This window comes from Caenorhabditis remanei, chromosome IV (assembly GCF_010183535.1).
Source record: "Caenorhabditis remanei strain PX506 chromosome IV, whole genome shotgun sequence".
Taxonomy (NCBI): Eukaryota; Metazoa; Nematoda; class Chromadorea; order Rhabditida; family Rhabditidae; genus Caenorhabditis; species Caenorhabditis remanei.
Genome location: NC_071331.1, coordinates 15661566 through 15683929, shown reverse-complemented (window position 1 = coordinate 15683929; position 22364 = coordinate 15661566). Strand labels below are relative to the sequence as shown.

General features: G+C 38.3%; 8 protein-coding genes across 8 annotated transcripts; 6 read left to right on the top strand and 2 right to left on the bottom strand.

Moving 5' to 3' along the window:
• Positions 1–45: 45 nt before the first annotated feature.
• Positions 46–557, top strand: GCK72_014370 (uncharacterized protein; the record flags this gene model as incomplete). Its single annotated transcript, XM_053730263.1, has 3 exons — positions 46–201; positions 245–411; positions 464–557. The coding sequence occupies 3 exons, from the start codon at positions 46–48 to the stop codon at positions 555–557; spliced, it is 417 nt and encodes a 138-aa protein (XP_053585035.1).
• A 1199-nt stretch (positions 558–1756) lies between these two features.
• Positions 1757–2427, top strand: GCK72_014369 (uncharacterized protein; the record flags this gene model as incomplete). Its single annotated transcript, XM_003102654.2, has 4 exons — positions 1757–1882; positions 1970–2034; positions 2098–2200; positions 2275–2427. The coding sequence occupies 4 exons, from the start codon at positions 1757–1759 to the stop codon at positions 2425–2427; spliced, it is 447 nt and encodes a 148-aa protein (XP_003102702.2).
• A 1480-nt stretch (positions 2428–3907) lies between these two features.
• Positions 3908–6061, top strand: GCK72_014368 (uncharacterized protein; the record flags this gene model as incomplete). The annotated part of the gene is made up of 5 exons (XM_053730262.1): positions 3908–3976; positions 4030–4486; positions 4536–5613; positions 5660–5923; positions 5971–6061. The coding sequence occupies 5 exons, from the start codon at positions 3908–3910 to the stop codon at positions 6059–6061; spliced, it is 1959 nt and encodes a 652-aa protein (XP_053585034.1).
• Positions 6062–6429: 368 nt separating this feature from the next.
• GCK72_014367 (uncharacterized protein) lies at positions 6430–14289 on the bottom strand (the record flags this gene model as incomplete). The annotated part of the gene is made up of 16 exons (XM_053730261.1): positions 6430–6467; positions 6514–6824; positions 6940–7078; positions 7490–7642; positions 7781–8014; positions 8100–8328; positions 8377–8653; positions 8698–8937; positions 8982–9182; positions 9225–9963; positions 10031–11387; positions 11787–11891; positions 12353–12428; positions 13690–13773; positions 13957–14084; positions 14200–14289. 16 exons carry the CDS (start codon positions 14287–14289, stop codon positions 6430–6432), a joined length of 4401 nt encoding a protein of 1466 aa, XP_053585033.1.
• Positions 14290–16664: 2375 nt separating this feature from the next.
• GCK72_014366 (uncharacterized protein) lies at positions 16665–17788 on the top strand (the record flags this gene model as incomplete). Its single annotated transcript, XM_003102762.1, has 4 exons — positions 16665–16779; positions 16831–17014; positions 17061–17208; positions 17258–17788. The coding sequence occupies 4 exons, from the start codon at positions 16665–16667 to the stop codon at positions 17786–17788; spliced, it is 978 nt and encodes a 325-aa protein (XP_003102810.1).
• GCK72_014365 (uncharacterized protein) lies at positions 17552–18685 on the bottom strand (the record flags this gene model as incomplete). The annotated part of the gene is made up of 2 exons (XM_053730260.1): positions 17552–17812; positions 18602–18685. The coding sequence occupies 2 exons, from the start codon at positions 18683–18685 to the stop codon at positions 17552–17554; spliced, it is 345 nt and encodes a 114-aa protein (XP_053585032.1).
• Positions 17935–19247, top strand: GCK72_014364 (uncharacterized protein; the record flags this gene model as incomplete). The annotated part of the gene is made up of 5 exons (XM_053730259.1): positions 17935–18069; positions 18114–18234; positions 18279–18453; positions 18572–19013; positions 19092–19247. 5 exons carry the CDS (start codon positions 17935–17937, stop codon positions 19245–19247), a joined length of 1029 nt encoding a protein of 342 aa, XP_053585031.1.
• Positions 19248–19970: 723 nt separating this feature from the next.
• Positions 19971–22252, top strand: GCK72_014363 (uncharacterized protein; the record flags this gene model as incomplete). The annotated part of the gene is made up of 7 exons (XM_053730258.1): positions 19971–20010; positions 20332–20441; positions 20763–20832; positions 20884–20981; positions 21028–21366; positions 21411–22073; positions 22121–22252. The coding sequence occupies 7 exons, from the start codon at positions 19971–19973 to the stop codon at positions 22250–22252; spliced, it is 1452 nt and encodes a 483-aa protein (XP_053585030.1).
• Between the last annotated feature and the right edge of the window lie 112 nt (positions 22253–22364).

Below are 22364 nucleotides of genomic sequence, written 5' to 3'. Positions count from 1 at the left end.
ATATACCGCCTACCTTGTCTTAAAAATCAGAGAAAATCCTCAGAAATGCGAGTTCATTTGACTTTTCTACTTTGTTGCTCATCTGCTCTTCTGTGCTCAGCTGCCAACAATTGTGCGTGGTTTGTCGGTCAACTTCAATGCTCTGACCCCTCGAAATTGGAAAATATCGTGGTAGAGATCTGGGATAGAGATCGATCTTTTGTAAGTGTTCACTCTCGTGACTTCATTGAATCTTCATTTTCAGTTCCCTCTCACACTGTTCGTTGATGATGATTTGGCGGGAAGAACAATTACATCAGCTGATGATAATGGAACTTTCAAAGTTGAAGGATGTGCTTCTGATGTTGATTTCCTTTTCTTGAAAAATGAGCCAGAATTTTATCTCAAAATTCGTCATTACTGCAAGGGAAGGTTAGTTTGTCTCTTGAAATAGGATGCATTTAATAAATTAATTTCAATTCAGAGCCGAAGTGACATATGCCCATCCGAGAGACATGAAAGTCTTCGTTCCAGAGACAAATGACTATTTCACCAGACATCCGATCAAGTTGGGATAAATTAATGTATTCTCTTTATTCTAATAAATTGCGTTTTACAAATTTTATCTTCAGTATGTTTCTGCCCTACCACTGGTTTCTTCAGTCCAAAAAATATTTGAACTAATCGAAAACACTTTAATTAGTTCAAACTTACTATACTCGCCTCCAATTAAAACGATCAATCAAAAATAGCTACGACCTTCACCAAATTCTATGACGGAATCACCAGAAACCAGTCAGTTAGATCGCTTTTCAATGACTAATTCTATATTCTTCCTCAAGGTTCTTTCAATCGATTTTCATTGACTTGGTGTCTCTTCTCATTTTCTTTTGTCGGATTATCCAGTTCTTATCGATATTTTTCTCCGAGAATAAGGAAAAAAGAACCTTCGAGGTTGATCACTGATTTCTTTTCATCAATTCTTTTCTGGACGAATTAGTTTTTGGGATATTAGATCGGTTGAACCATATAATTTCATTCAGTCCCTCAAAAACTTTATTTCAAGTTCAAATTCGTTTCATTACGACAGTACCGTTCACTTTCAATCGGTTTTAGACGAGAAACAGGTTCAAGGAATACTTACAACTTTCACCTTTTCCTACTCCTAAGACAATCCTTCTTTCTTATTTGTTTTGGCAAATCGAACTGTTTCAATTGAATTCCTTTTTCGTATTAGTTTCTCTTTTTCACATTTGAGAAAACCGTTTCTATTTGCATTCGATCGTTTTTTGAACTTTCTTTTCAAAACAATGCACATGTCAATCAGAACTCTTTTTATCAGTTGAGAATAATTGCAATATAATTATTTTCAAAGAAATCCAAGAATTTTGACTATCGGCTTGAATCGTCTGAACTTTTCAACAAGAGTGTTTTGTCGTATTGCTGACTCATATATCATAATCCCAGTGCATCACAATGTTTCATGTTTTTCATACAATGCGAAAATAACTAAGCAAATTATATTTGTCATTTTGAATAAAAAGAACACGAAATCCGTTCATAATCCGACAAATATGATGTTGAAACATCAATCTGAAAATTGATTCATTTATTGACCCAAACTTTTTCAACATTTTCCTGATTTATCTCTGAAACGACAATATACAATAGATTATTATATTCTCTATTATGCATAATTTTGTTTTCTTTATTCTTCAATTTTCTATTTTTTCTCTATAAAATTCATAGTTTTCCAGGTCTAACCAACTAACATATCATGCTGAAATCTTTTATCATACTCTGTGTCTCCGTACTTCCCATTTCTCTCGCTGGTCGGGAATGTGTCTGGGTGCTGGGAAAAGTCGAATGTCAAAGTGATCCGACCAAAAATCTCAATGTGGAGGTTAGTGTCTTATCTGCAATTTGAAACTAAAAAAAATCAGTTCATTTTGTCATGTATACACTTTCATCCAGCCTCTAATATTTTCAGATTCGTGTATGGGACAAAGACGGTCCAGGACCACTTCAAATGATTGATCCAGATGATTTGATGGGGTTAGTTTGACTTCAATGAAATATTGTGATCTCTTTGTCAATCATGATTTTTCTTTTTTTCAGTGTCACATTCTCAAATGATGACGGAAGATTTCAATTGGACGGATGTGGAGATGACTTTGACTGGATTCCAGGAGTCAAGAACGTTCCAGAACCATATATTGAGGTAAGGTTTTTTCTTTAAAGATTTACAGACACAGGTAAGTCATTTTTATGTAAAAATTATGATTGAATTTCTAGATCCGTCACTACTGTAACAGTGAAAAGGGAGACGTTTTCCAACTTCCGGAATTCAACACATTCGTTCCAAATACCTACGATATCGGAACAATCATTCTTGACAAAGAGACACGTGGAACCAAAACAACACAGAAAACTGATCCAACGCAATAATTTATTCAATATGATTTAAACCTAATCCCGATTGCCATTCACTGTTTTATCCATTCCCAAATGCATTCCAAGCTGCGAATTCTGTTTATTTTTCATCTCCATATTTAAATATTTGTACAGTTGGAATTTGAATCTTCTCAAAAATTAAACTTCCCTCTATTCTATTCTCATTGTCGATCATTCACATCAATTTTCCTCTTGCCCTCTTTTCTCTGTGATGATTTCATTTCATTCTTGCATAACATTTTCCAATTTTGTATAACTTTTTTGGTTTCAGTTTCCTATACTTATGGTACTCATCCAAAGTATTCAATATCTACTAACCACTTGACACAGTATTTGCTAAAGAAGTTTTGGTAAGAGTGTACTTTTTTGTTGGTTATTTCCAAACTAACATAATTGCCACTGTATTCAAGCTACTTAATCTAAATTATTCTATGATCAGAAAGAGATAAACTTTTTAGTAGTTTAGTAAACTAACTTTCGAATAAGAGTCAAAGAAGGAAGTGAATTCTTTATCGGATCCAAATGTGAATGTTCGACAAATTTCTGAATCCAAACACCCACGTTCGTGTCGCCCAGATCAACGACTACAGTCCAATTGATATAGAATTGCCTCAAAAAATGTAAAAAAGATCAGTGCCAAAATTAAACATTAGAGAGATGAAGAACACTTTCGAATATCCGGATTAGCCCTCCGCCAGCGTATTGTAGTCTTCTCAATCGAGAAAGAGAATACAGAGAAACACAGAAACAGTGCCAAACGGCTTTTCGATTCATTTTTTTTCAATTCTCTTCCTCTTCCCGATTCACACTGAACGGAATTCAGTTTTTGTTTGTAAAGCTGCCTTTCTTTTGTTTTTAAAAAGCGCTTATAGAATATAGAAATTGTAATCTTTCGAACAGAACGTCATACTGTTTTTTCCTTGTTTTTTCTTCGATTTAATGCATTCGAACTTATCTAAAAATGCAGATGATTCGAATCTAGATTGGCAGCGAAAAATCGAATACGACAGACAGATAAATGCATAAAAAGAATTATATGCGCTTGATCTTCCGGCCGTCTTCCTTTAAAAATGACCGAAACTAGATATGAATTCACTGAATCCTCCCGATTCGGATGATTCTGTTTCATATTTTCTCCAATTTCCAAAATAAGGATTCTGAACTCTGGAAATAATCTTCTCAATTGTTCTCAAGTTAAGATCCACACCTCTTATCATCAGACTTCAAGTCACGAGTTAAATTAACTAGTACATGTAAATATTCTCAGAAGCCCACGCATCTTGCAAGTTTCCCGTTAGTAATTAGTAGTTTTCTGTGTAATTTCTGATATTTACCACTTTGCATAATGTTCAATGATCACCTAACAACGCTTTCCGCCTACTCATATATTCTGTTAGTACCAATTAGTATAACTGCCCACGTCCTCTAAGTCCAACCTCTTCATAATTACAGACCTGAGCCAACATATATAAAAATGCTCACTCAACGGGATGAAAACAACGAGGGCGAAATCATGCCTATGCTCAAGAAACCGAGATATTCAGTAAGTTTTCATTCAATTTTTTCTGATTTTTCTAACCAATTTATATTTTTCAGAGCATCTCTGGTCACTCGACTAACATCACCTATCAAGAGCATACGATTAGTCGTGAGGAGCGAGCTGCGGCTGTAGGAAAACATGAGGGATTCCGTGGATGTACAGTCTGGTTCACTGGATTGTCTGGTGCTGGGAAAACCACGATCTCATTTGCATTGGAACGAACTCTCAACAAATTGGGAATACCATGCTACGGTCTCGACGGAGATAATATCCGTCATGGATTGTGCAAGAATCTTGGATTCAAGCCAGAAGATCGTCAGGAAAACATCCGTCGTGTCGCAGAAGTTGCTAAGCTTTTTGCCGATTCCGGGATGATTTGTCTCGCTGCATTCATTTCTCCATTCCAAGAGGATCGTCTCGATGCTCGAAAAATTCATGAAGCAGAGAATATCAAATTCATCGAGGTTCACGTCAGTACAAGTCTAGCTGTGTGCGAGGAAAGAGACCCGAAACGTTAGTTTTCCCACCAAGATATTGATTAATATCTCTTGGAAAGTTTCAGAATTATACAAAAAAGCACGAGCTGGTCAAATCCCCGGATTCACTGGAATCGACAGCGCCTACGAGGCACCAGAGAAAGCAGAAATCGTTCTGGATGCTGGAAAAGATGGAGTTGAACAGTGCGTTCAAAAAGTTCTCGATCATCTCGAATCTGTCGGATTACTCCCAGAACAGATTCCAGAAGTTCCACCAGTTCGTGAACTTTTTGTAAACGACGAGCTCAAAGCAGCTGAATTGTTGAAAGAGAGCCAGAATCTACCAAGTGTTGAACTCTCAAAAGTCGATCTTCAATGGCTTCAAGTTCTCGCAGAAGGATGGGCAACTCCATTGACTGGATTCATGCGTGAAAGACAATATCTTCAATGTATGCACTTTGGACAACTTCTCGATTTGAAACATAAAGTGGCTTTCGTTGGAGAGAAAGATAATGGAAAGGAGGATTCATGGCCACTTATGGAGGAAATCAATCAATCTATTCCTATCGTTTTACCAATCTCTGATGACGTCAAGAATAATCTCGAAGGAGTTAACAGAATTGCTCTGAAGTACAATGGACAAGTATTCGCAGTTCTTTCGGATCCGGAAATCTTTGAACATCGTAAAGAAGAACGAGTCTGCAGACAATTTGGCACAAATGATCCACGTCATCCCGCTGTCGCTCAGGTTTTGGAAGCTGGAAATTGGCTTTTGGGTGGAGACGTGGCAGTGGTTCAGAAAATTCAATTCAATGACGGACTTGATAAGTACCGTAAGACTCCAAATGAACTGCGTGCAATTTTCACTGAGAAGAAGGCTGATGCTGTATTTGCTTTCCAACTTCGTAATCCAATTCATAATGGACATGCTCTTCTCATGAGAGATACACGTGAAAAGTTGTTGGCCCAACATAAAAATCCGATTCTTCTTTTGCACCCACTGGGAGGATGGACGAAAGATGATGATGTTCCATTAGATGTTAGAATCAAACAACACGAAGCCGTCATTGCTGAAAGAGTTCTCAATCCAGAATGGACTGTTCTCTCCATTTTCCCGTCACCAATGATGTATGCTGGACCAACTGAAGTTCAATGGCATGCCAGGTATAACTATAAAACAGTAGTAACTTGAAATTTATCTTAATTTCAGATCTCGAATTGCTGCTGGAATTCAACACTACATTGTTGGCCGTGATCCTGCTGGAATTCAAAAACCTGGAAGTCCGGATGCCCTTTATGAAACATCCCATGGAGCCAAGGTGCTCTCAATGGCTCCTGGTCTTTCTTCACTTCATATTCTACCATTCCGTGTCGCTGCCTACGACAAAACTGCGAAGAAGATGTCATTTTTCGATCCATCAAGAAAAGATGATTTCGAGAATATTAGTGGAACCAAAATGCGTGGATTGGCTAGGTATAACCTATTCTGACCAACCGAAGGAAATGTTTTTTTCGTTTCAGAAATGGCGAAACGCCTCCAGAAGGCTTCATGGCTCCAACAGCATGGGAAGTTCTCGCTGGCTACTACAAATCACTCCAGAATTCCAATTAAATAGCCTAATTGTATTGGGGCTCATGGGCAATATTAACAGTACTAATTACATTTCCTGTATAATGCACTAATCTATGTCATTGTAAAATTCCAGATCGAAAAATTCCATTAAAATAAAGAATCACATATCTTTTATTTTGAGGATATCAAATAACAAGCAATAAGTAGATCACAGCCAAGAAGAATATAAATTTTCAAGAAAAGATGGCAAGGTGGAACTGAAATTGTACATATCGGTAGAAAAGAGGGAGCAACTAGAAAATATATAATACACATGTCACATATGAGTAAAACATAACAAAATAGGAAAAAACGTAGACCCTTATAAACACGCGTTTCAGTTGGCACATCGAAAACAATAAACATTATTAAACTCGCGATACTTGCTCCGACGTCAAGAATGTGGCTGAAAATAATGAAATAAACCACAGGTTTCGATTGAATTTTCTAACCTTCTTTGATAGTCCCCATTCGCGACGAGGAAGAATTATGCGATCCGGGTAAAATTGTAGGCCGGGATTTGGGAGGAAGACCTCTTGGTGATACATGATTGGGAAGGGTAGCTGATCCACTCGTTACAATTGGCATTGGACGATGTCCGATCATGTGTCCACGGACCGTCTGGTTGTGGTAAGGATTGGCGACAAAGGCCGAAGGTGCGGCTGCCATCGAGGTAGCGGCGATTGAGGCAATGGTGGAGAGGGAAGAGTTCCCAGAAGATGCCGGGGATCGCGAACGACACCGTGGGGATGTTGGAGAGTGTCTGCAACATTATATTTGTTTAATTAATGTATCTTGTAGTGAAACTAAATGTCTGAAAAACCGAAAAGGAGTGATTCCCAGTTAACATTCAACAGAAGTTTCCGACCCCAACTTACCCATGAGGATGCGTCGGAATCACCACAGACAAAGATTGTCGTGGAGAAACCGTAAGGCCTCCAGGAGTTAGATAGAAAGTTGAAGGAGGAATATTGTCGAATCGACCTTCAGATCCTGAACGTTGGCGACGCCCATTGTCTAGAAAATGAAAAAATGAGAAAGGGAAAACCTAAGTTACGTTATAATCATGCCTTCTGAAATTAGATTTCAAAATATAAAGTTCTAAACTTTCAAAATTAGTTTTAAAATGTTGAAAATCAAAACCTGATTAGAATAGAACACGACGACTTCACAATAGCCAGAGGGGAAAAGAAGAAGTGGAAACAGAAGGAAAGAAGAATAAGACGGTAGAAGTTGTTTGAATAGGGTGCTGACCGGGTGATGACGTGATGGAAGAAGTTGATGATGACGTGGCAAGAAGGAGAATATACGTGGTTTAGATGAGAACGTCTGGAAATGCACTACACTCTCTACACAACGATTGTTTTACAAAGTAAAGACAATAACGATAAACGAATACTGCTGCTGAACGATGAATTTAACTAATACCTGACTGATAATACGTCGTTACTGTAGACGTTTCTTCATTCAATTGAACTGGTCCTTGAGCGGGTGTGGTTTGTCGACCAGTTACACGTGGCATATTACGTTGAAGAGAGGATCGTGCAGATGTGGAAGGAGATGTAACAGGTGGTGGAGCACCTGAAATGGTAAATGAGACAATCACAAATAGAGGGAGAAGAAGAAGCTGACGAGACAGGAATCAGAGGAAGAGAAGCTGTCGAGCACCGTTTGAAAATAGTTTCAAAAAAAAGCAAGATGTAAAATAATCCAACGCACCTTTCACTTTTGAGTTCTGCACAAGAGCTAACATCTTTTGAACAGCTTGTGGAGATTCAACACCAAACTTGGCACCTCCACCAGCGGAAGAAATCGATCCGTTTCCATTGAATAGAAGACGATGACGAGAAGATTGATCGGCAGATCCAGCAGATTGTGATGAAAGAGATGATGGAGTAGGAGAAGGAACACGACGAATGTTAGCAGATGATGACGATGGTCCACGATGAGCAGCTGGAATCAAATTGAATTCAGAGTGAGTCGTAAAAACTAGAGGCTTTTTAAAGCAAACGCTTTCTTTTATGAATCAAATACTCACTCTGAACTTGTGGTTCAATGTCATAACTCATTGCGTCTAGTTCCATCTCATTGTCCACAACATGTAGTCCTTCTAGATATGCTTTGACTTTTCGAACCATCAACGCCTGCTCGTACACTTTCTTTCTTGGTTGATTCTGTTTCCCACCCATTCCTTTTCTCATTGTGGCAACATTCGAATTTTCGAACGAATTCATGTGAAGAAGAGCGTCGATGACAACTCCACCACTCTGCAAAATCTTACTTATTTACTGTGTAACTCCGAAAAGCAATCTTACTCTTTCGGCCATACTGGCTATTTCGTACGGTGCACTGCTCAGTTTCATCACTCCACGAATAGATTTAGCGATGAGTCGAAGCTTCTCAAAATTGACGAGCTTCTCAGAATACGTGGCATTACCATCATGAGCAAATGTGAGATCCTTCTTGATAACAGGATAAATTGGAACAACAGGAGGTTCTTGTGCAACTTCTGCAAGGTGTTGACGATACTTCGACATGTTACGAGAAGGATCCACGAGTTGGTGAATTTCTTCAAGCATACGAATATATTTGCTGTAAGAAATATAGTAAGAGAATGTTGGAAAACATAGAATTACCTCGAAACTCGTTCCCAACTTGAATGTAACCTTCTGACAGCTGGTTTATCAAGACCACTCATGATGGCAAACATTGAATTGAAATTTCGTAAATCTCGACAATATCTCGCAACCTTTATGAACTTCTTTATAAGTTTCGCTCGTTTCTGTACGTGGCGTTCCGTGCAAACTTCAGTTGCTACCCACCACATTTCACGATTGAAAAGTTGTTCAAATTCTTCTAGCTTCGGAGAACCGTACCTAAAGAAAATACGTTTTTCTAAGAACTGTTTGCATAAACATACTTGGAGTCCAATTTGAACAAGTTATCAATAAATTCGGTGGGTTCGATAGCTGAGAAAACGGAGAAATCTTGGAGAGTTAGTTGAGCAGCAATCACTTGGGCATTCAGGCTTAACAGTTGGGTCTGAGCTTCTTTTAGAAGTTCGGGTGCAAGCTCATCAGGCACAAGAGGTTCTGATCGACTATTACTTTTCAAATAATATCTGAAAAAAAAAATTTGACATTGAAATATTTTCAAAACAAACCTTGAATTCAAAGCGATTCTTTCTGCCAAGTTCTCCATTTGTGGAGGTAACCTCCTCTGTTTTATCACTCCATCCATAGTTACGGTACACTCGCACAATGACCATTCTGGACTACCTTCAGCTGTCATATTGAATTCTTGAAGTGCCAGTTGAACAACATTTTGAGCAGATGTCTCCTTGTATACAGGAAGATACTTGAATGTTTGATCGTTTCTATAGATTTTCAGAACATGTTCTGGACATTCACTCCGGACAGGACCATAGTATTGCGATATACTTGTTATATCTGGATTGGAGCGACTCGGACGAAGATCTGTTGATGATATCCGAGCTTCATCTGTGAAGTCCATTGAATCTTCTTTTGATGACTTCAGAATTGTCATAAGTTTCTCCATCATCCCCGATTTACTGCTACTCGTAGAACTTTTCTTTCCGGATATTGATGTTTTGTGTACAGGAATAACCATTGGGATTCCTGCTCCAGATCTTGCGACCCCATTCTTAGGTTTATTATGTTCAATCTTTCCAATTGTCTCTTTGTATCCAAGAACATTGTTTTTCAGCATCAATGTTAATGAAAGAGATCCTGTTAGAAGATCGTCTGCTTTTTTGGCCGACAGGTATTTCGCTGATTGTTGATTTATCTCCAGCATTTCATCCGCTCTTTTCACGCCTTCTCGAGCCGCACTCGTTTCTGGATAGACTTCAGCTACGTACACGGAATTCCCAGTTTCTTGACCTGAAATAAAAACAAAAGTTATATGAAAGAATACGATGACCGAATCGAGATTAGGATTGCCTCTTACCTCCAACTAATTTCATCATCATTCGATCATCCTTCTTTCTTGTCAATGTCACTTGTCGAGGTTTCGCTTTCACAGAACAAGCAATGTTTAACAATGATAGCTGTGAATGCATTCCATCTCTTTCTAGTGCACCTTCGAACCTTTCCAGCAAGTTCCACATCTCATCATTGTTCTCGAAATCGTTGAAATGATTATTGACCCATAAAAGAACCAAGCGAGCAACTTTGTCTCTATACACCGAATCAGCAAACCATAACATCAATTTCTCGAAAATCGTAGTTGGATCTCGAATAAAAACTCGGTATGTCAACAAGAAATCATCAACATAGTGAGGGTCAATATTATGTTCTCGATCATCCACTAAATGTTGTATCAACTTGTCCGGTTTTCCTTTGATAAGCACTTGTCCAGTTTGTGTTCCGATAACTCTTCGTTCAACTTCGGACACGACTTCTCCAGTTAATCCATCTCGATCCTTTGCAATGTGATCTCCTATTGTTGCCATTATGGAGCAAAAATCACGATGTTCAACCAATACGAATTCACAATCGTCGACCATAGTTCGCATCTCACCAACATGATATTGTATTGAGGATGTTGGTTCAGCACCGAAAGAATCTCCTAGCTTGAACTCAACACGTTCTCCAGATGGTTTCACTACTTCCACACATCCGTTTACTATCACTGACCAAGAATCTAGTTTCTCATTGTGAGCAAGAACTACTGTACCAGCATCGTTCACTACTGCAAATACCATTTTCAGGCATAACTGTCGTTTTATTGACATCGGTAAAGCTGCGAATGCTGACATGTGTTGCATGAAGTCAAGTAGTACAGCAAGATCTTCCGAATTCCTTTCCGATGGCTCTTTTTCAAGACACTCTCTCACTGAATCTCGAAGATCCATAAATCCACCACCACTAGACTCTTGTGACGGCATACTCCCCTCCTCTTCATCTGAATCCGCTCCTTCATTCGATGCTGATTCTCCTTCCGTCGTCGTCGATGACGCTGTACTTCTTCCTCGAAGCCTTCTCGCAGTTGAAATGCCGTTTTGACCTGGTCCACCGATTGAGTTACTTTTCTCTCTTCGATGTTTTACCCGAACTAACGTGTCATCATCAGCTGACAATCCATTCAAATATACATGACTCCTGTGTTGATCGTTGTAGGATGCTGTGGAGGATGTCGATGAAGTTGTTGGCACATCAACGGGGAAATCCAGCGGGTATGTACGGGGCAGTCCACGTGGCGGTAGTGGAGCAGGTCCTTTTGCGGCAGTTGGGGGAAGTCGCAGCGGACGAGGAGGGACTGGTGGTGGAGGCATCGCGATTGAGTCCAGTGACATATTTGGAGCCTGAAATTTTTGAAAATTATGATTTTGCAAAAACAAGCTATATGTAAGGAAAAACCCCAAAAGGCATTCGATGTTTGCAGAAAAAAGCAGATATCCTAATCCCTCTACATATAAATCTAATTTTGAGATCTTGTATGTTGATTTCGAATAATCCTCACCGTCAACCAACACACAAAGAAACTGAAATGAAAAAAGGAGAGAAAAAGATGAAACTGAAAATGAGTCAGAAATAGACACCAAATAGGAAGCGATGAGAAGAATTGGGAATTAGATGAAAGAGAGGAAAAGGAACGAAAAACTAATGAAACATGGCTTCTCAACACGCAATCTTCTCTAGTAGTTTTAGTGGTCTGCTCTCTAGATTACCGAAATACAACTCTTCATCGACATTAATCTTACCGATTTTCGGGGTGTTTTTTGATGAACCGGCTCTCCAGAATGCATTCCACGTGGATGTGATCGTGGAGACATCCCATTCGCTTGCGATTCCGTTGGGTAATCGATCTGTAACTTGGAATGTATTGAGAACCATCCTAAACCTCACTATGATTTATTTTTTCGGTAAGTCTCGTCACACTTGCTTATTTGGAAAGAGTTTAAATGTCCAGCAGATGTGAAAAGAGAATAAGAGGGTCAATTGAATTTGTTCGGGAGAGTGCCGCGCGCTCAACACGCGAAATGAGGATTCTTACGAAATCGAATAATCTCTTTCAATTCAAAATGCTCTTTTAACACAATTCAAGGAGTTTACATGATGGATTATTACTAATACACAGAATAAAAATTATTTTAGCTTAAGAGAAAAGTGCACTCTGCGTAAAGCTCTCAGAGTAACTTGTACTGAACAGATGGATCAAATTTTGAAGAGACATCTGTTCAGAGTTCAAATGAAGCATTTTTCGAAGGATTTTACAACATTGAAAGAAAGAAAAAAATTTCAATTTTTCAATTCAAACCCGACTTACCACAATCATTTCAGATTCTTGTAATAGCAGACAATTGTGTGTTCGGCGATGATTTTGTCCGTTTCTTTTGCCGAAGCTGCAATTCAATGTTTATTTGTAAAAGCCATTACAAAAGGGTCTTTTGTTTTTTGTTCTGTTTTCTCAGTAACGGAAATATGTAACCTGATACTATGTCCTGTATGATTGGAAGGAAAATCTCGGGTAAAAAAGTGCGAGAAGACGAAAAAACAGCATCCAGAAAAGAGCAGAAGAAAAAGGGTGTTGACCATACAAAATGGACACAACAGAGAGAAAGAGAAAAACTCCCGAGGGAAGAAAAAGAAAGAAGAACAAGAGGATTTCGAGTGCAAACAGTCTTCTATGTGCGCTTTTCTTTGCTCTTTTCTCAGTCGTTCATCATTTCTATAAAACCTCACATAATGATTGATATGCATGTCAACAGGATGAAAGAAAATTTATGAAAAAAACGAATACTTTGAAAAATACATCATTCTTAATGTATGAAACGAGCTTTAATCTTATCATAACGACATTTCTAGTTGCAAAAAAGCAAAACAAAATGCTTGAAGAAAAATGTAGGAAATTATTTTTATCCGCAATTTAAAGCTATTATCATTATTATTATTATTGAAAAAAAAACTGAAAAAATAAGATCGATCGAAAACCAGTTAAATTACTCTCTACTGGATTTTAAATAACATTATTAAGAGGCACAAATTGACGAAAAACGATACTAAAACTAGTTTTTGCTAAATTTAACGGCAATTTGAAATATATACTATGAAATATAGAAACACAGCGATATAAAAGTGTGTCAATAGTGAGAACATATAATATTATCATTAGGTGATAATGTTTCTTATCAAATTCTCAGATCTTCAGCGGCGTTTAGCTATGATTATCGGAATGAACATTTTAGTAGAAATTCAATACTAAAATATGACAGAAAAAGAATTTAGTGTTGTGTCCACTTAATAACCCATTTCCACGGAACAATTTTTACGAAATTTCATATGAAATGGGTTTATATCTAAGAGACGAATGGAAAATGAGCACGCGAGGACACCGGGTGTATTCGTGTCTGAGCATTCAGAAAACACATTTTTATGACCTAGTACGAATTTCTTTCTACGACACCTCGTCATCATTTCTATCGTGTCTTCCAAAAAAGGAAATAGAAGAATATGAGAATTAAGAGAAGGACAAGAAACTCAGAAATAATAAAGAATCGTACTGCAACGAGAACTACTAATGATGACTCATCTCGTAAATAATGGAAGTTTTTTTGTTCTAAAACAATGCTTTTCTAATTTTATTTTTGAAAGAATACAACTTACCATCCGTATGGCATATATATTTGGTTCTCTATAAACACGGATCCCGATAGTAGAATGTACCAACTTTCTGCCACATCGCCATCTCTGGAAAACAAGATTTTTGAGTATTGTTGATTTCGAAATTTTGATTGAAAATTTGAGGTCATTTAGTTTTCAAAACTCAAAAAATGTTTCTGTAGTTTCATTGAGACTTTCAAAAGTTGAACTTTTTTGAACTGTCATTTTGAATTAGATTCAATACCTCTTTTTTTCAGAGAAAAAACTCACCGAAAAAGAATATACTGTGCAGGATGTCTTTCATAACGAGCTGTTTTACAAATAGCTTTCAGAGGGCCAATAAACAGATTGCTGAATGTGTCGAGCTGTCGTAGTTGCTCGTATACATTTCGAATGTCCTATAAAAATAGAATAATTCCAGTTCAAAACGTTTATTGATTAGTGAATCGATTAGGTTAGTCGTGCGGTCTATTCAATCAGAATTTATTGCATTTATATGAAAAAAAAACTGACATCTGCTGTCCTTTTACTTGGAGGTTTGATTAAAGATTCATAGAAGCGAGCATCATTTACTGGATCCTGTCGCGGTTTCCGAGGATCCATATGTTTTTCCTGAAAATATTACAGATTAGACAATTTCACATACGATGAAAAACGAATGTTAGATGAATTTCCAAAAACTGTTAAAAGTTTCAAGGAAGCATGTTCGTAATCCGACAGACAGAAAAAGAGAAAAAAAAACTGAGAAATGTAAACTATTTCCGTGGCGACAACGCCATGTGGTCTTCTACTAAGAATAAGACAGAGTGAGAGGAGGAGGACGAACGTTCAGATAATCTCATAAATCAGCGTGAAATGGGGTGAATGAGGGAGGAGGAGCTCGCTTCTTCTTCTTCTTCTTTTGTGTTTATTTATGTGAATGAAGAAGAAGAAGGATATGTATATATTCATCCCCAAGAGATGTGCAGATTTGCAGATCTCTTTTAGATTAATGAAGATGCGCAAAATAGCCATGAAATACAACGAAGTTGTCATCTAATCAAAACTCCGAGAACCGACTGAAGTACAAGTGTATATTAGTTACTAGATTAGAATATTTTTAAAATTTCAGTATGGCTAAAATTAGAACTAAAACTATTTGGATAAATGAAGTATTCTAAGAAGCAGATGAATGAATAATGTAAGCTAACTCAGGGATTTCTCTCCTTGTCTAAAATATTTTTTCAGTCTTTTTTTTACTCTTATGAATATTTTTGTGATTAATTAACTGAACGCGTTTCAAGTCCCGGATGGCAACTGCCAATTGGATTATAGTGATAATGATGAAGTCGTATGTCGATAACAACATCTAATCTCAACACGGTGTCTCTATCACTGATAATAAACAACAGGAAGACACAGGAGAGGAAAGAAAAGGATGCAAAAGTTGTGAAGAAGGGAATCAAATGTGTGGGGGGGGGGGGGGGGGGGGGGGGCGATTAAACGGGCGGATAGTGAATGCGGTCGCCGCTCACACAGGACGGGCAATTGGAGGAATGTGACTAGGAACAACACAGAGGCGAAGAGGACAAGAAACGAATTGGACTGTCTGTTTGGAGGCAAGAAATTGGAGGAAAGGGAGAGGGACGGTGCGGAAAAGTGTCCCGAACCAATACGAATCGATCAATAATACGGAGGATTCTGCGGAGAACTGAGAGAGGAACGGGGAGCCAAGACGTAGACAGTCAGATTGAAGAGCGCACTGATTGGTGAGGTGATAGACAACTCAGAGGAGATGGCTCAAATATATTGTTTACTTTGTCGAAAAAATCTAAATTGAAAAATAACTTGGGACACTAATTGTTTTTTAGAAGCATTGTTTTTCAATATGATGTTTTGATGGGAAGAATGCTCTATGAGTGATACCGCGTTACAATTAAGAATTGAACGACATAATGCTGGAGAAGTTTTCCAGTTCAAATGGTAGCTATGACATGTTTCAACGGGAATTCTGAAAGCAATAGCAAAATTACAGAAGAGTATCGCAAAGGTTCTGAACAACTCTTTCAAAGAATTTTAACAGTGAAAAAGGGATAACACAATGTTTCTAACGAACAGAAGATCTCAACATCAATTTTCTAGCTTTCTAAGTCTAGACGGGTCAAAGAAAAAATGAAAGAATTGGGACTAGGCGAATATTTCAGATGCTTCACAATTTCTTTACGCGCAATTGCCAATCATCACAAGAAATCAAAATTTTGCCGTATCGTAAATCCAAACCCATGAAAGCATGACTAAACTAACAGGAATACCAGAAATTCTGAGAAAAACGCGAATAACTAGTCTCTCTAGTCTTTTCAAAGAATATCTGATTTCGAAAACTTATAACCACGGGGACAACAGAACGAATGTTTTTTAATGATACATGAAGTTGAGAAAGTTGTTATATGAGTTACCATAGAATTATAGAAAACATCATTTTGATACTCGAGACATCAAATTAATTTTTTTGCAAATGTTATTAGAAAGAGTTTTCTCAGACAAATTGTTTCTTTTAAGTATATTAGTGTAGAAATATTGACGATTATATTTTACAATTAAAATTTTCAGATATTAAGAAAAATTCAGGTTTAATAATAACGGGTTGAATTATTGCTATACTCCGTAAATCGTGTAGTTGGCTGAGTGCCAGTTTAAAGGCGCACGCTTTTTCGCCGTCGGGTCTCGGCACGAAAAAGACTTCAACGGCTGGCCCCGGCTGGCTAGTTTGACGCGAATTTTTAGGACAATTTTCCCTTTTTTTGAAGTTTTTCTGTTAAAGTTGCTCGGTTTTCTGTTATAATCAACTAAAAAATCAAAATTGCATTATTTTATCGAATTTATATAAAAATATCATATTTAATCGTAATGATCGTCAATGCTTTATTTTTAAATAAGTATACAAGTTTTGAACATCAACTGATTTTCAGCAGATCGAACGGGGTTACACAGATAGCAACATGGTCCAAGAGCAAATGAAGCTTACCGGAACCCTTGAGGGACACACCGGATGGGTCACCCAAATCGCCACCTATACTCGCAATGACAAGACCACCGTCCTGTCCTCTTCTCGCGGTATGCCTGATTTTTGTTGTTCTTGTGTTCAATTAAAAAAAATTTTTTTAGACAAGACTATCCTCGTTTGGGATGTCGACAGCGTTGCCCCAGTTGATGGAGGAGCTATTGGACGTCCAGTCCGCTCCCTCACCGGACACAATCACTTCGTCTCTGACGTTGTTATTTCATCTGACGGTCAATTCGCTCTCTCCGGATCCTGGGACAAGACCCTCCGCCTCTGGGACCTCAACCAGTAAGCGTTTAATTTACCAAACTGATATTTTATTGAATTTTTCTAGAGGAGTAAGCACCCGCCAATTCATTTCCCACACCAAGGACGTTCTCTCTGTCGCCTTCTCTGCTGACAACAGACAAATCGTCTCTGGATCCCGCGACAAGTCCATCAAGTTGTGGAACACTCTTGCTCAATGCAAGTACACCATTACTGTAAGATTTTAATTTCACTTCGCTTGATATAAATTTAATAATCACGTAGGATGACTGCCACACCGATTGGGTTTCCACCGTCCGTTTCTCTCCATCCAACCGCGATCCAGTGATCGTCTCCGCTGGATGGGACAAGGTCGTCAAGGTCTGGAACCTCGGAAACTGCCGCCTGAAGACCAACCACATCGGTCACACCGGATACGTCAACACCGTTACCGTCTCTCCAGACGGCTCCCTCTGTGCCTCCGGAGGAAAAGACGGACAAGCCATGCTTTGGGACCTCAACGAGGGCAAGCATTTGTACACCCTTTCTGGAAACGATGTCATCAACGCCATGTCCTTCTCACCAAACAGATACTGGCTCTGCGCCGCTGTTGGATCTTCCATCAAGATCTGGGACCTCGAGGACAAGAAGGAGATCGAAGAGCTCAAGCCAGAAATCGCCAGCTCCGGAAACGGAAGAGGATCCAGCCCACAGTGTATCTCTTTGGCCTGGTCTCAAGACGGACAAACCCTCTTCGCCGGATACACCGATAACATCATCCGAGTGTACCAGGTGTCGATCCGTGCTTCCAACTAATTTGTTACCTGTTAATTCAAAACCCTTCAATAAAATTGTTGATATAATTATGTTTCTACCATGTGAGGAATTATTCAAGTTAATGTAGTATATCTAGTAGGTGAAGTTACTGCATTAGTAGGAGTGTAGCAAGAAATACTGCAGAGATGACTGATCGAAACGAACTGATTGGTGTTGCTATTCGAGTTGTTGCAGCAGCAGCAGTCTCTTTTCTTTCGGTTAGGTATTTAGTTAAATACTTGGATCCGAACTACAGCGTGAACCAAGATTGCAAAAAGAAGGTATTACGAAACATTTTATTCATCTGGATAGATTTTATTTGAAGGTCGCAACATTGTTTCGCGAGCTTGGTATAGATCGGGAAATTGAACTTTCTGAGCACGAGGTTCGGATTGCTACACAATTTGTTGGTGGAGAAGACGTTGGAGCCGAATGGGATGAAATTGGTGAGTTATATTGAATTAAATTAGATGCAAGCATGATATTGTAGGAGGATGTGAAGAATTGGTTGCGGAGTTGAAAGATCGTATTATTCTTCCATTGAGGTTCGCTGCTCAAAGTGGAAGTCACTTGCTCTCTCCTCCACGCGGAATTCTCCTGTATGGACCTCCAGGATGTGGAAAAACTCTACTAGCAAAAGCTGTAGCAAGAGCAGCTGGATGCAGGTGAGTGAAACTGACAAAAATTGGAATATAGCTTTTAAAAGTCTTTAATTAAACATTTTGTTCAATATAGAAACATGTTTCTCTATATTAAATATTAAATTCAACGTAAATGTTTCAGATTCATCAACCTTCAAGTTTCAATCCTTACCGACAAATGGTATGGAGAATCCCAAAAACTTGCCGCTGCTGTGTTTTCAGTCGCACAGAAATTCCAACCAACGATAATTTTCATTGACGAAATTGACTCTTTTCTTCGGGACAGGCAGTCTCATGATCATGAATCAACAGCAATGATGAAAGCACAGTTTATGACATTATGGGATGGATTCGCCAGTTCTGGAGATCAAGTTATTGTAATGGGAGCTACAAACCGACCAAGGGATGTGGATGCTGCCATTCTTCGGCGAATGACTGCTCGTTTTCAAGTTCCAGTACCGAATGCTAAACAGAGAAGTCAAATCCTCAACGTAATTTTGAGAAATGAAACATTCGAAGACTCCGTCGATTTAGAAGAAATTGCCCAGAAGGCGGAAGGACTCAGTGGAAGTGATTTGAAAGAGGTAAGTATTCTGGCAGTTTTTTCAAAAAGTGTTATTCAGAAAAAATTCTCCAACATAAATTACCAGTAACATTTTCAGGTTTGCCGACTTGCCCTCCTCGCAAGAGCCAAAGCTACTGTAGCTTCTGGTGGCTCTGTTCAACGACTTCTTCCATTGGAACAAACTGATTTTGAGTCTGCCGTTCGAAAATACATGCGAGCTGCCCAGTTGCTTGTCGAAGAGACTTTAGATTAATTTTTTTTTTCTTTTTCTTGATATCCAGAATTTTTTTTCATATAGAATTAAAATTATTTTGCTTTGTATAGGTAGGGCGTTTGATTCCACATATTTCTCCTGTTATCCATGAAGAACAGCTCTTTCTCCATCCGTTCAACGGATCTTAACAATTTTTCAGTTAGAAAATGGAAAAATTGAAGCGTATGGAATCAAATCTCAGTTCATTCCCATCATTTTTTGTCCTTTGCCATTTACCTTCTCGAGTGTAATAACTGTTATTTAGATAACTGGTTAGATTGCAAGTATCTTCTTTCTGCCTTTTCTTTCTCTGTTCTCGGTATCTTTAGAATCTGAATGAACAATAAATCGATCACGTGACCCCATCTCTTCGTGTCAGTTGTCCTTCAGATTACACTCCCTTTTTCTTCTTCTTCTTCTTGCTCTACGAGCCCTTTTCTTTGCACAATGTGGAGCAAGTTTACACCATTCACAGGACCAATATAAACGTCTCCTTCCTAAATTTTTTCAGTTTACTTTCAAAAAGAATTTTTCTCAAAATGCGCCGTCTCCTCAAAAATATAAGCTCCTCCTCTTCCTTTCTCTGCGTCTCATTTGACGCCTAAAAAGAGAAAAAGGGAAATTTTATTCGGTTTTCTCTCCTGCCACTTCACATTTTACTCTTCTTTGTTTTTCTTTTTTTCATCGATTTTCCAGGAAAAAAGTTTATTTTCAGAAGGAACCATGCTTCCCAGACTGGCCAAGTCGTCCTTAATCCAACAGGGTATGTGTTGGAAATTGAATTGATTCAAATAACTTCAACTATTGAAAGATTCTATTGTATATTGTGGAATATTGTCTATGTAGGAGAGTAAATTTACACAAAAGCATTCAACATTTCTTTAGAAACACTTCGTTCCCTAGATTTCGTGATTTTTTCAATCAGTTCGACTTGTAACTTCACAAACAAAAAGAAACAAACAACACATTTTATTATCTTTTCGTTATCTTATCAGTCAAAACCAATTGATTTTTTTGTCAAATTATAGAGAAAAGATCAGAAAACTAAAGTGAAGTGTTACAACGAAAACGGAAACAATTTCAGTTCGCGGGGTATCTGCAATCGCAAATGCCGAACCATCTGGACCAAGCATTCAGACGAGTATTCCTGGACCAAGATCGAAGGAATTGAAACAGGAAATGGATAAAGTTCATGTAAGAAGATGGAATACGTCTGGAAAATATCTAGATGGCATTTATGATGCATATATACAAAATATCTGCTAGGTTACTGTAGAGTTTCCTCGACTTCCATGTAGATATCCTGAATTTAATTCCAATTTTACAACCGAAAAACTCTATTTTATACACAGAATCCATCGACGACATTTTTTAGTTTATTTCGCATTTCTTTCCGATTCGAAGCGAGTGAAACTGCCAGAAATGTTACACTTTGAATGGGTCATTTGTCACGTTCAAAACACTTTGATACTTTGATTTCGAGATTTCAAATCACTAGAAAATCAATTTTTGCAGCAAACAACTTCTGTTCGTTTCCATGTCGATTATGAGAAATCATTTGGAAATTATGTTGTCGATGCTGATGGTTAGTATACATTTAATCTGAGTAATGGACTCTCAAACCAATTATTTTCAGGAAACACTCTTCTCGACGTATACACTCAAATTTCTTCACTTCCATTGGGTTACAATCATCCAGATTTGGTGAAAGTAGCTTCTTCACCACAGCTGATTGTATGATCGAGAATGGATCTAGAAGTGAAAATTCATTTATTTTCAGACATCTCTCGTATCTCGTCCAGCTCTTGGATCCTTCCCACGTACTGATTTCGCTGATGGAATCTCTCACGCCCTGACTTCAATTGCTCCAAAAGGATTGAAGGCAGTTCAAACTATGCTCTGTGGAACATCTGCAAATGAAAATGCAATCAAAACTGCATTCATTTGGTATCAAGCTCAAAGAAGAGGAGGTCTTGGACCAGATGCTCTTCACTTGGAGAGTTGTATGACTCAGCAGAAACCAGGAACTCCAAACCTTTCAGTTATGGGATTTGAAGGAGCATTCCATGGAAGATCTCTCTGTATGCTTTCAGTTACAAGAAGTAAACCAATTCATAAGGTAATCAGAATCAATGTTTGATTTCAATCAATTATTCATTCCAGGTCGATATCCCAGCTTTTGACTGGCCAATCGCCAAATTCCCTCGTTACAAGTATCCACTTGCTCAGAATTCTGCTTATAACAAGAAGCAAGATCAAGAGTGTCTTGCTGACGTGGAAGCAAAGATTGCTGAATGGAAACGTCGTGATAATGACGTTGCTGCAATTATTGTTGAGCCAATTCAAGCCGAAGGAGGCGACCATTACGGTAGTCCAGCATTCTTCCAAGGACTTCGTGATGTTGCTGCTAAGCATGGAATCGTTTTCATCGTTGACGAAGTCCAAACTGGAGGAGGAGCTACCGGTGATGTCTGGGCTCATGACCATTGGAATCTGAGCTCTCCACCAGACATTGTCACTTTCTCGAAGAAATTGTTGACTGGAGGATACTTCTATGGAGAACATTTGAGAGTGAAGGAGGCTTACCGTATCTACAATACATGGATGGGAGATCCAACCAAGTTGTTGCTTTTGGAAAAGGCTGTTGAAGTTATCAAGAGAGATGGACTGATTGAACAAAGTAGATCAGTTGGAGCTGAATTCCAAAAGAGACTCGGAGAACTTCAAGCATCTTCCGGAGGAAAGTTGGATCAAGCAAGAGGAAGAGGAACTTTCGCAGCTGTTGACTTCCCATCTGGATCTTTGAGAGACAAATTCGTTGATTTGGTGAGTTTCTCAGTTCTAGTTGACTGTGTAATTTCCTTAAATTTCAGGCAATCAGCAACGGACTTCACTGCGGAGGATGCGGAGACAAGTCTCTTCGTTTCCGTCCATCTCTCGTCTACACCAAGAAACATTTGGATTTGACATTCGACCTTCTCGACAAGACTTTGAAACAATTGTAATCTGATTTCTGTTTTTTTATTTTTGCTTTTTCTGAACATTTAGCTTGTTATTATTTTAATTGAAACAACAAATTCAAAAATAAATTAAATATTCATTCATAATCAACACCGG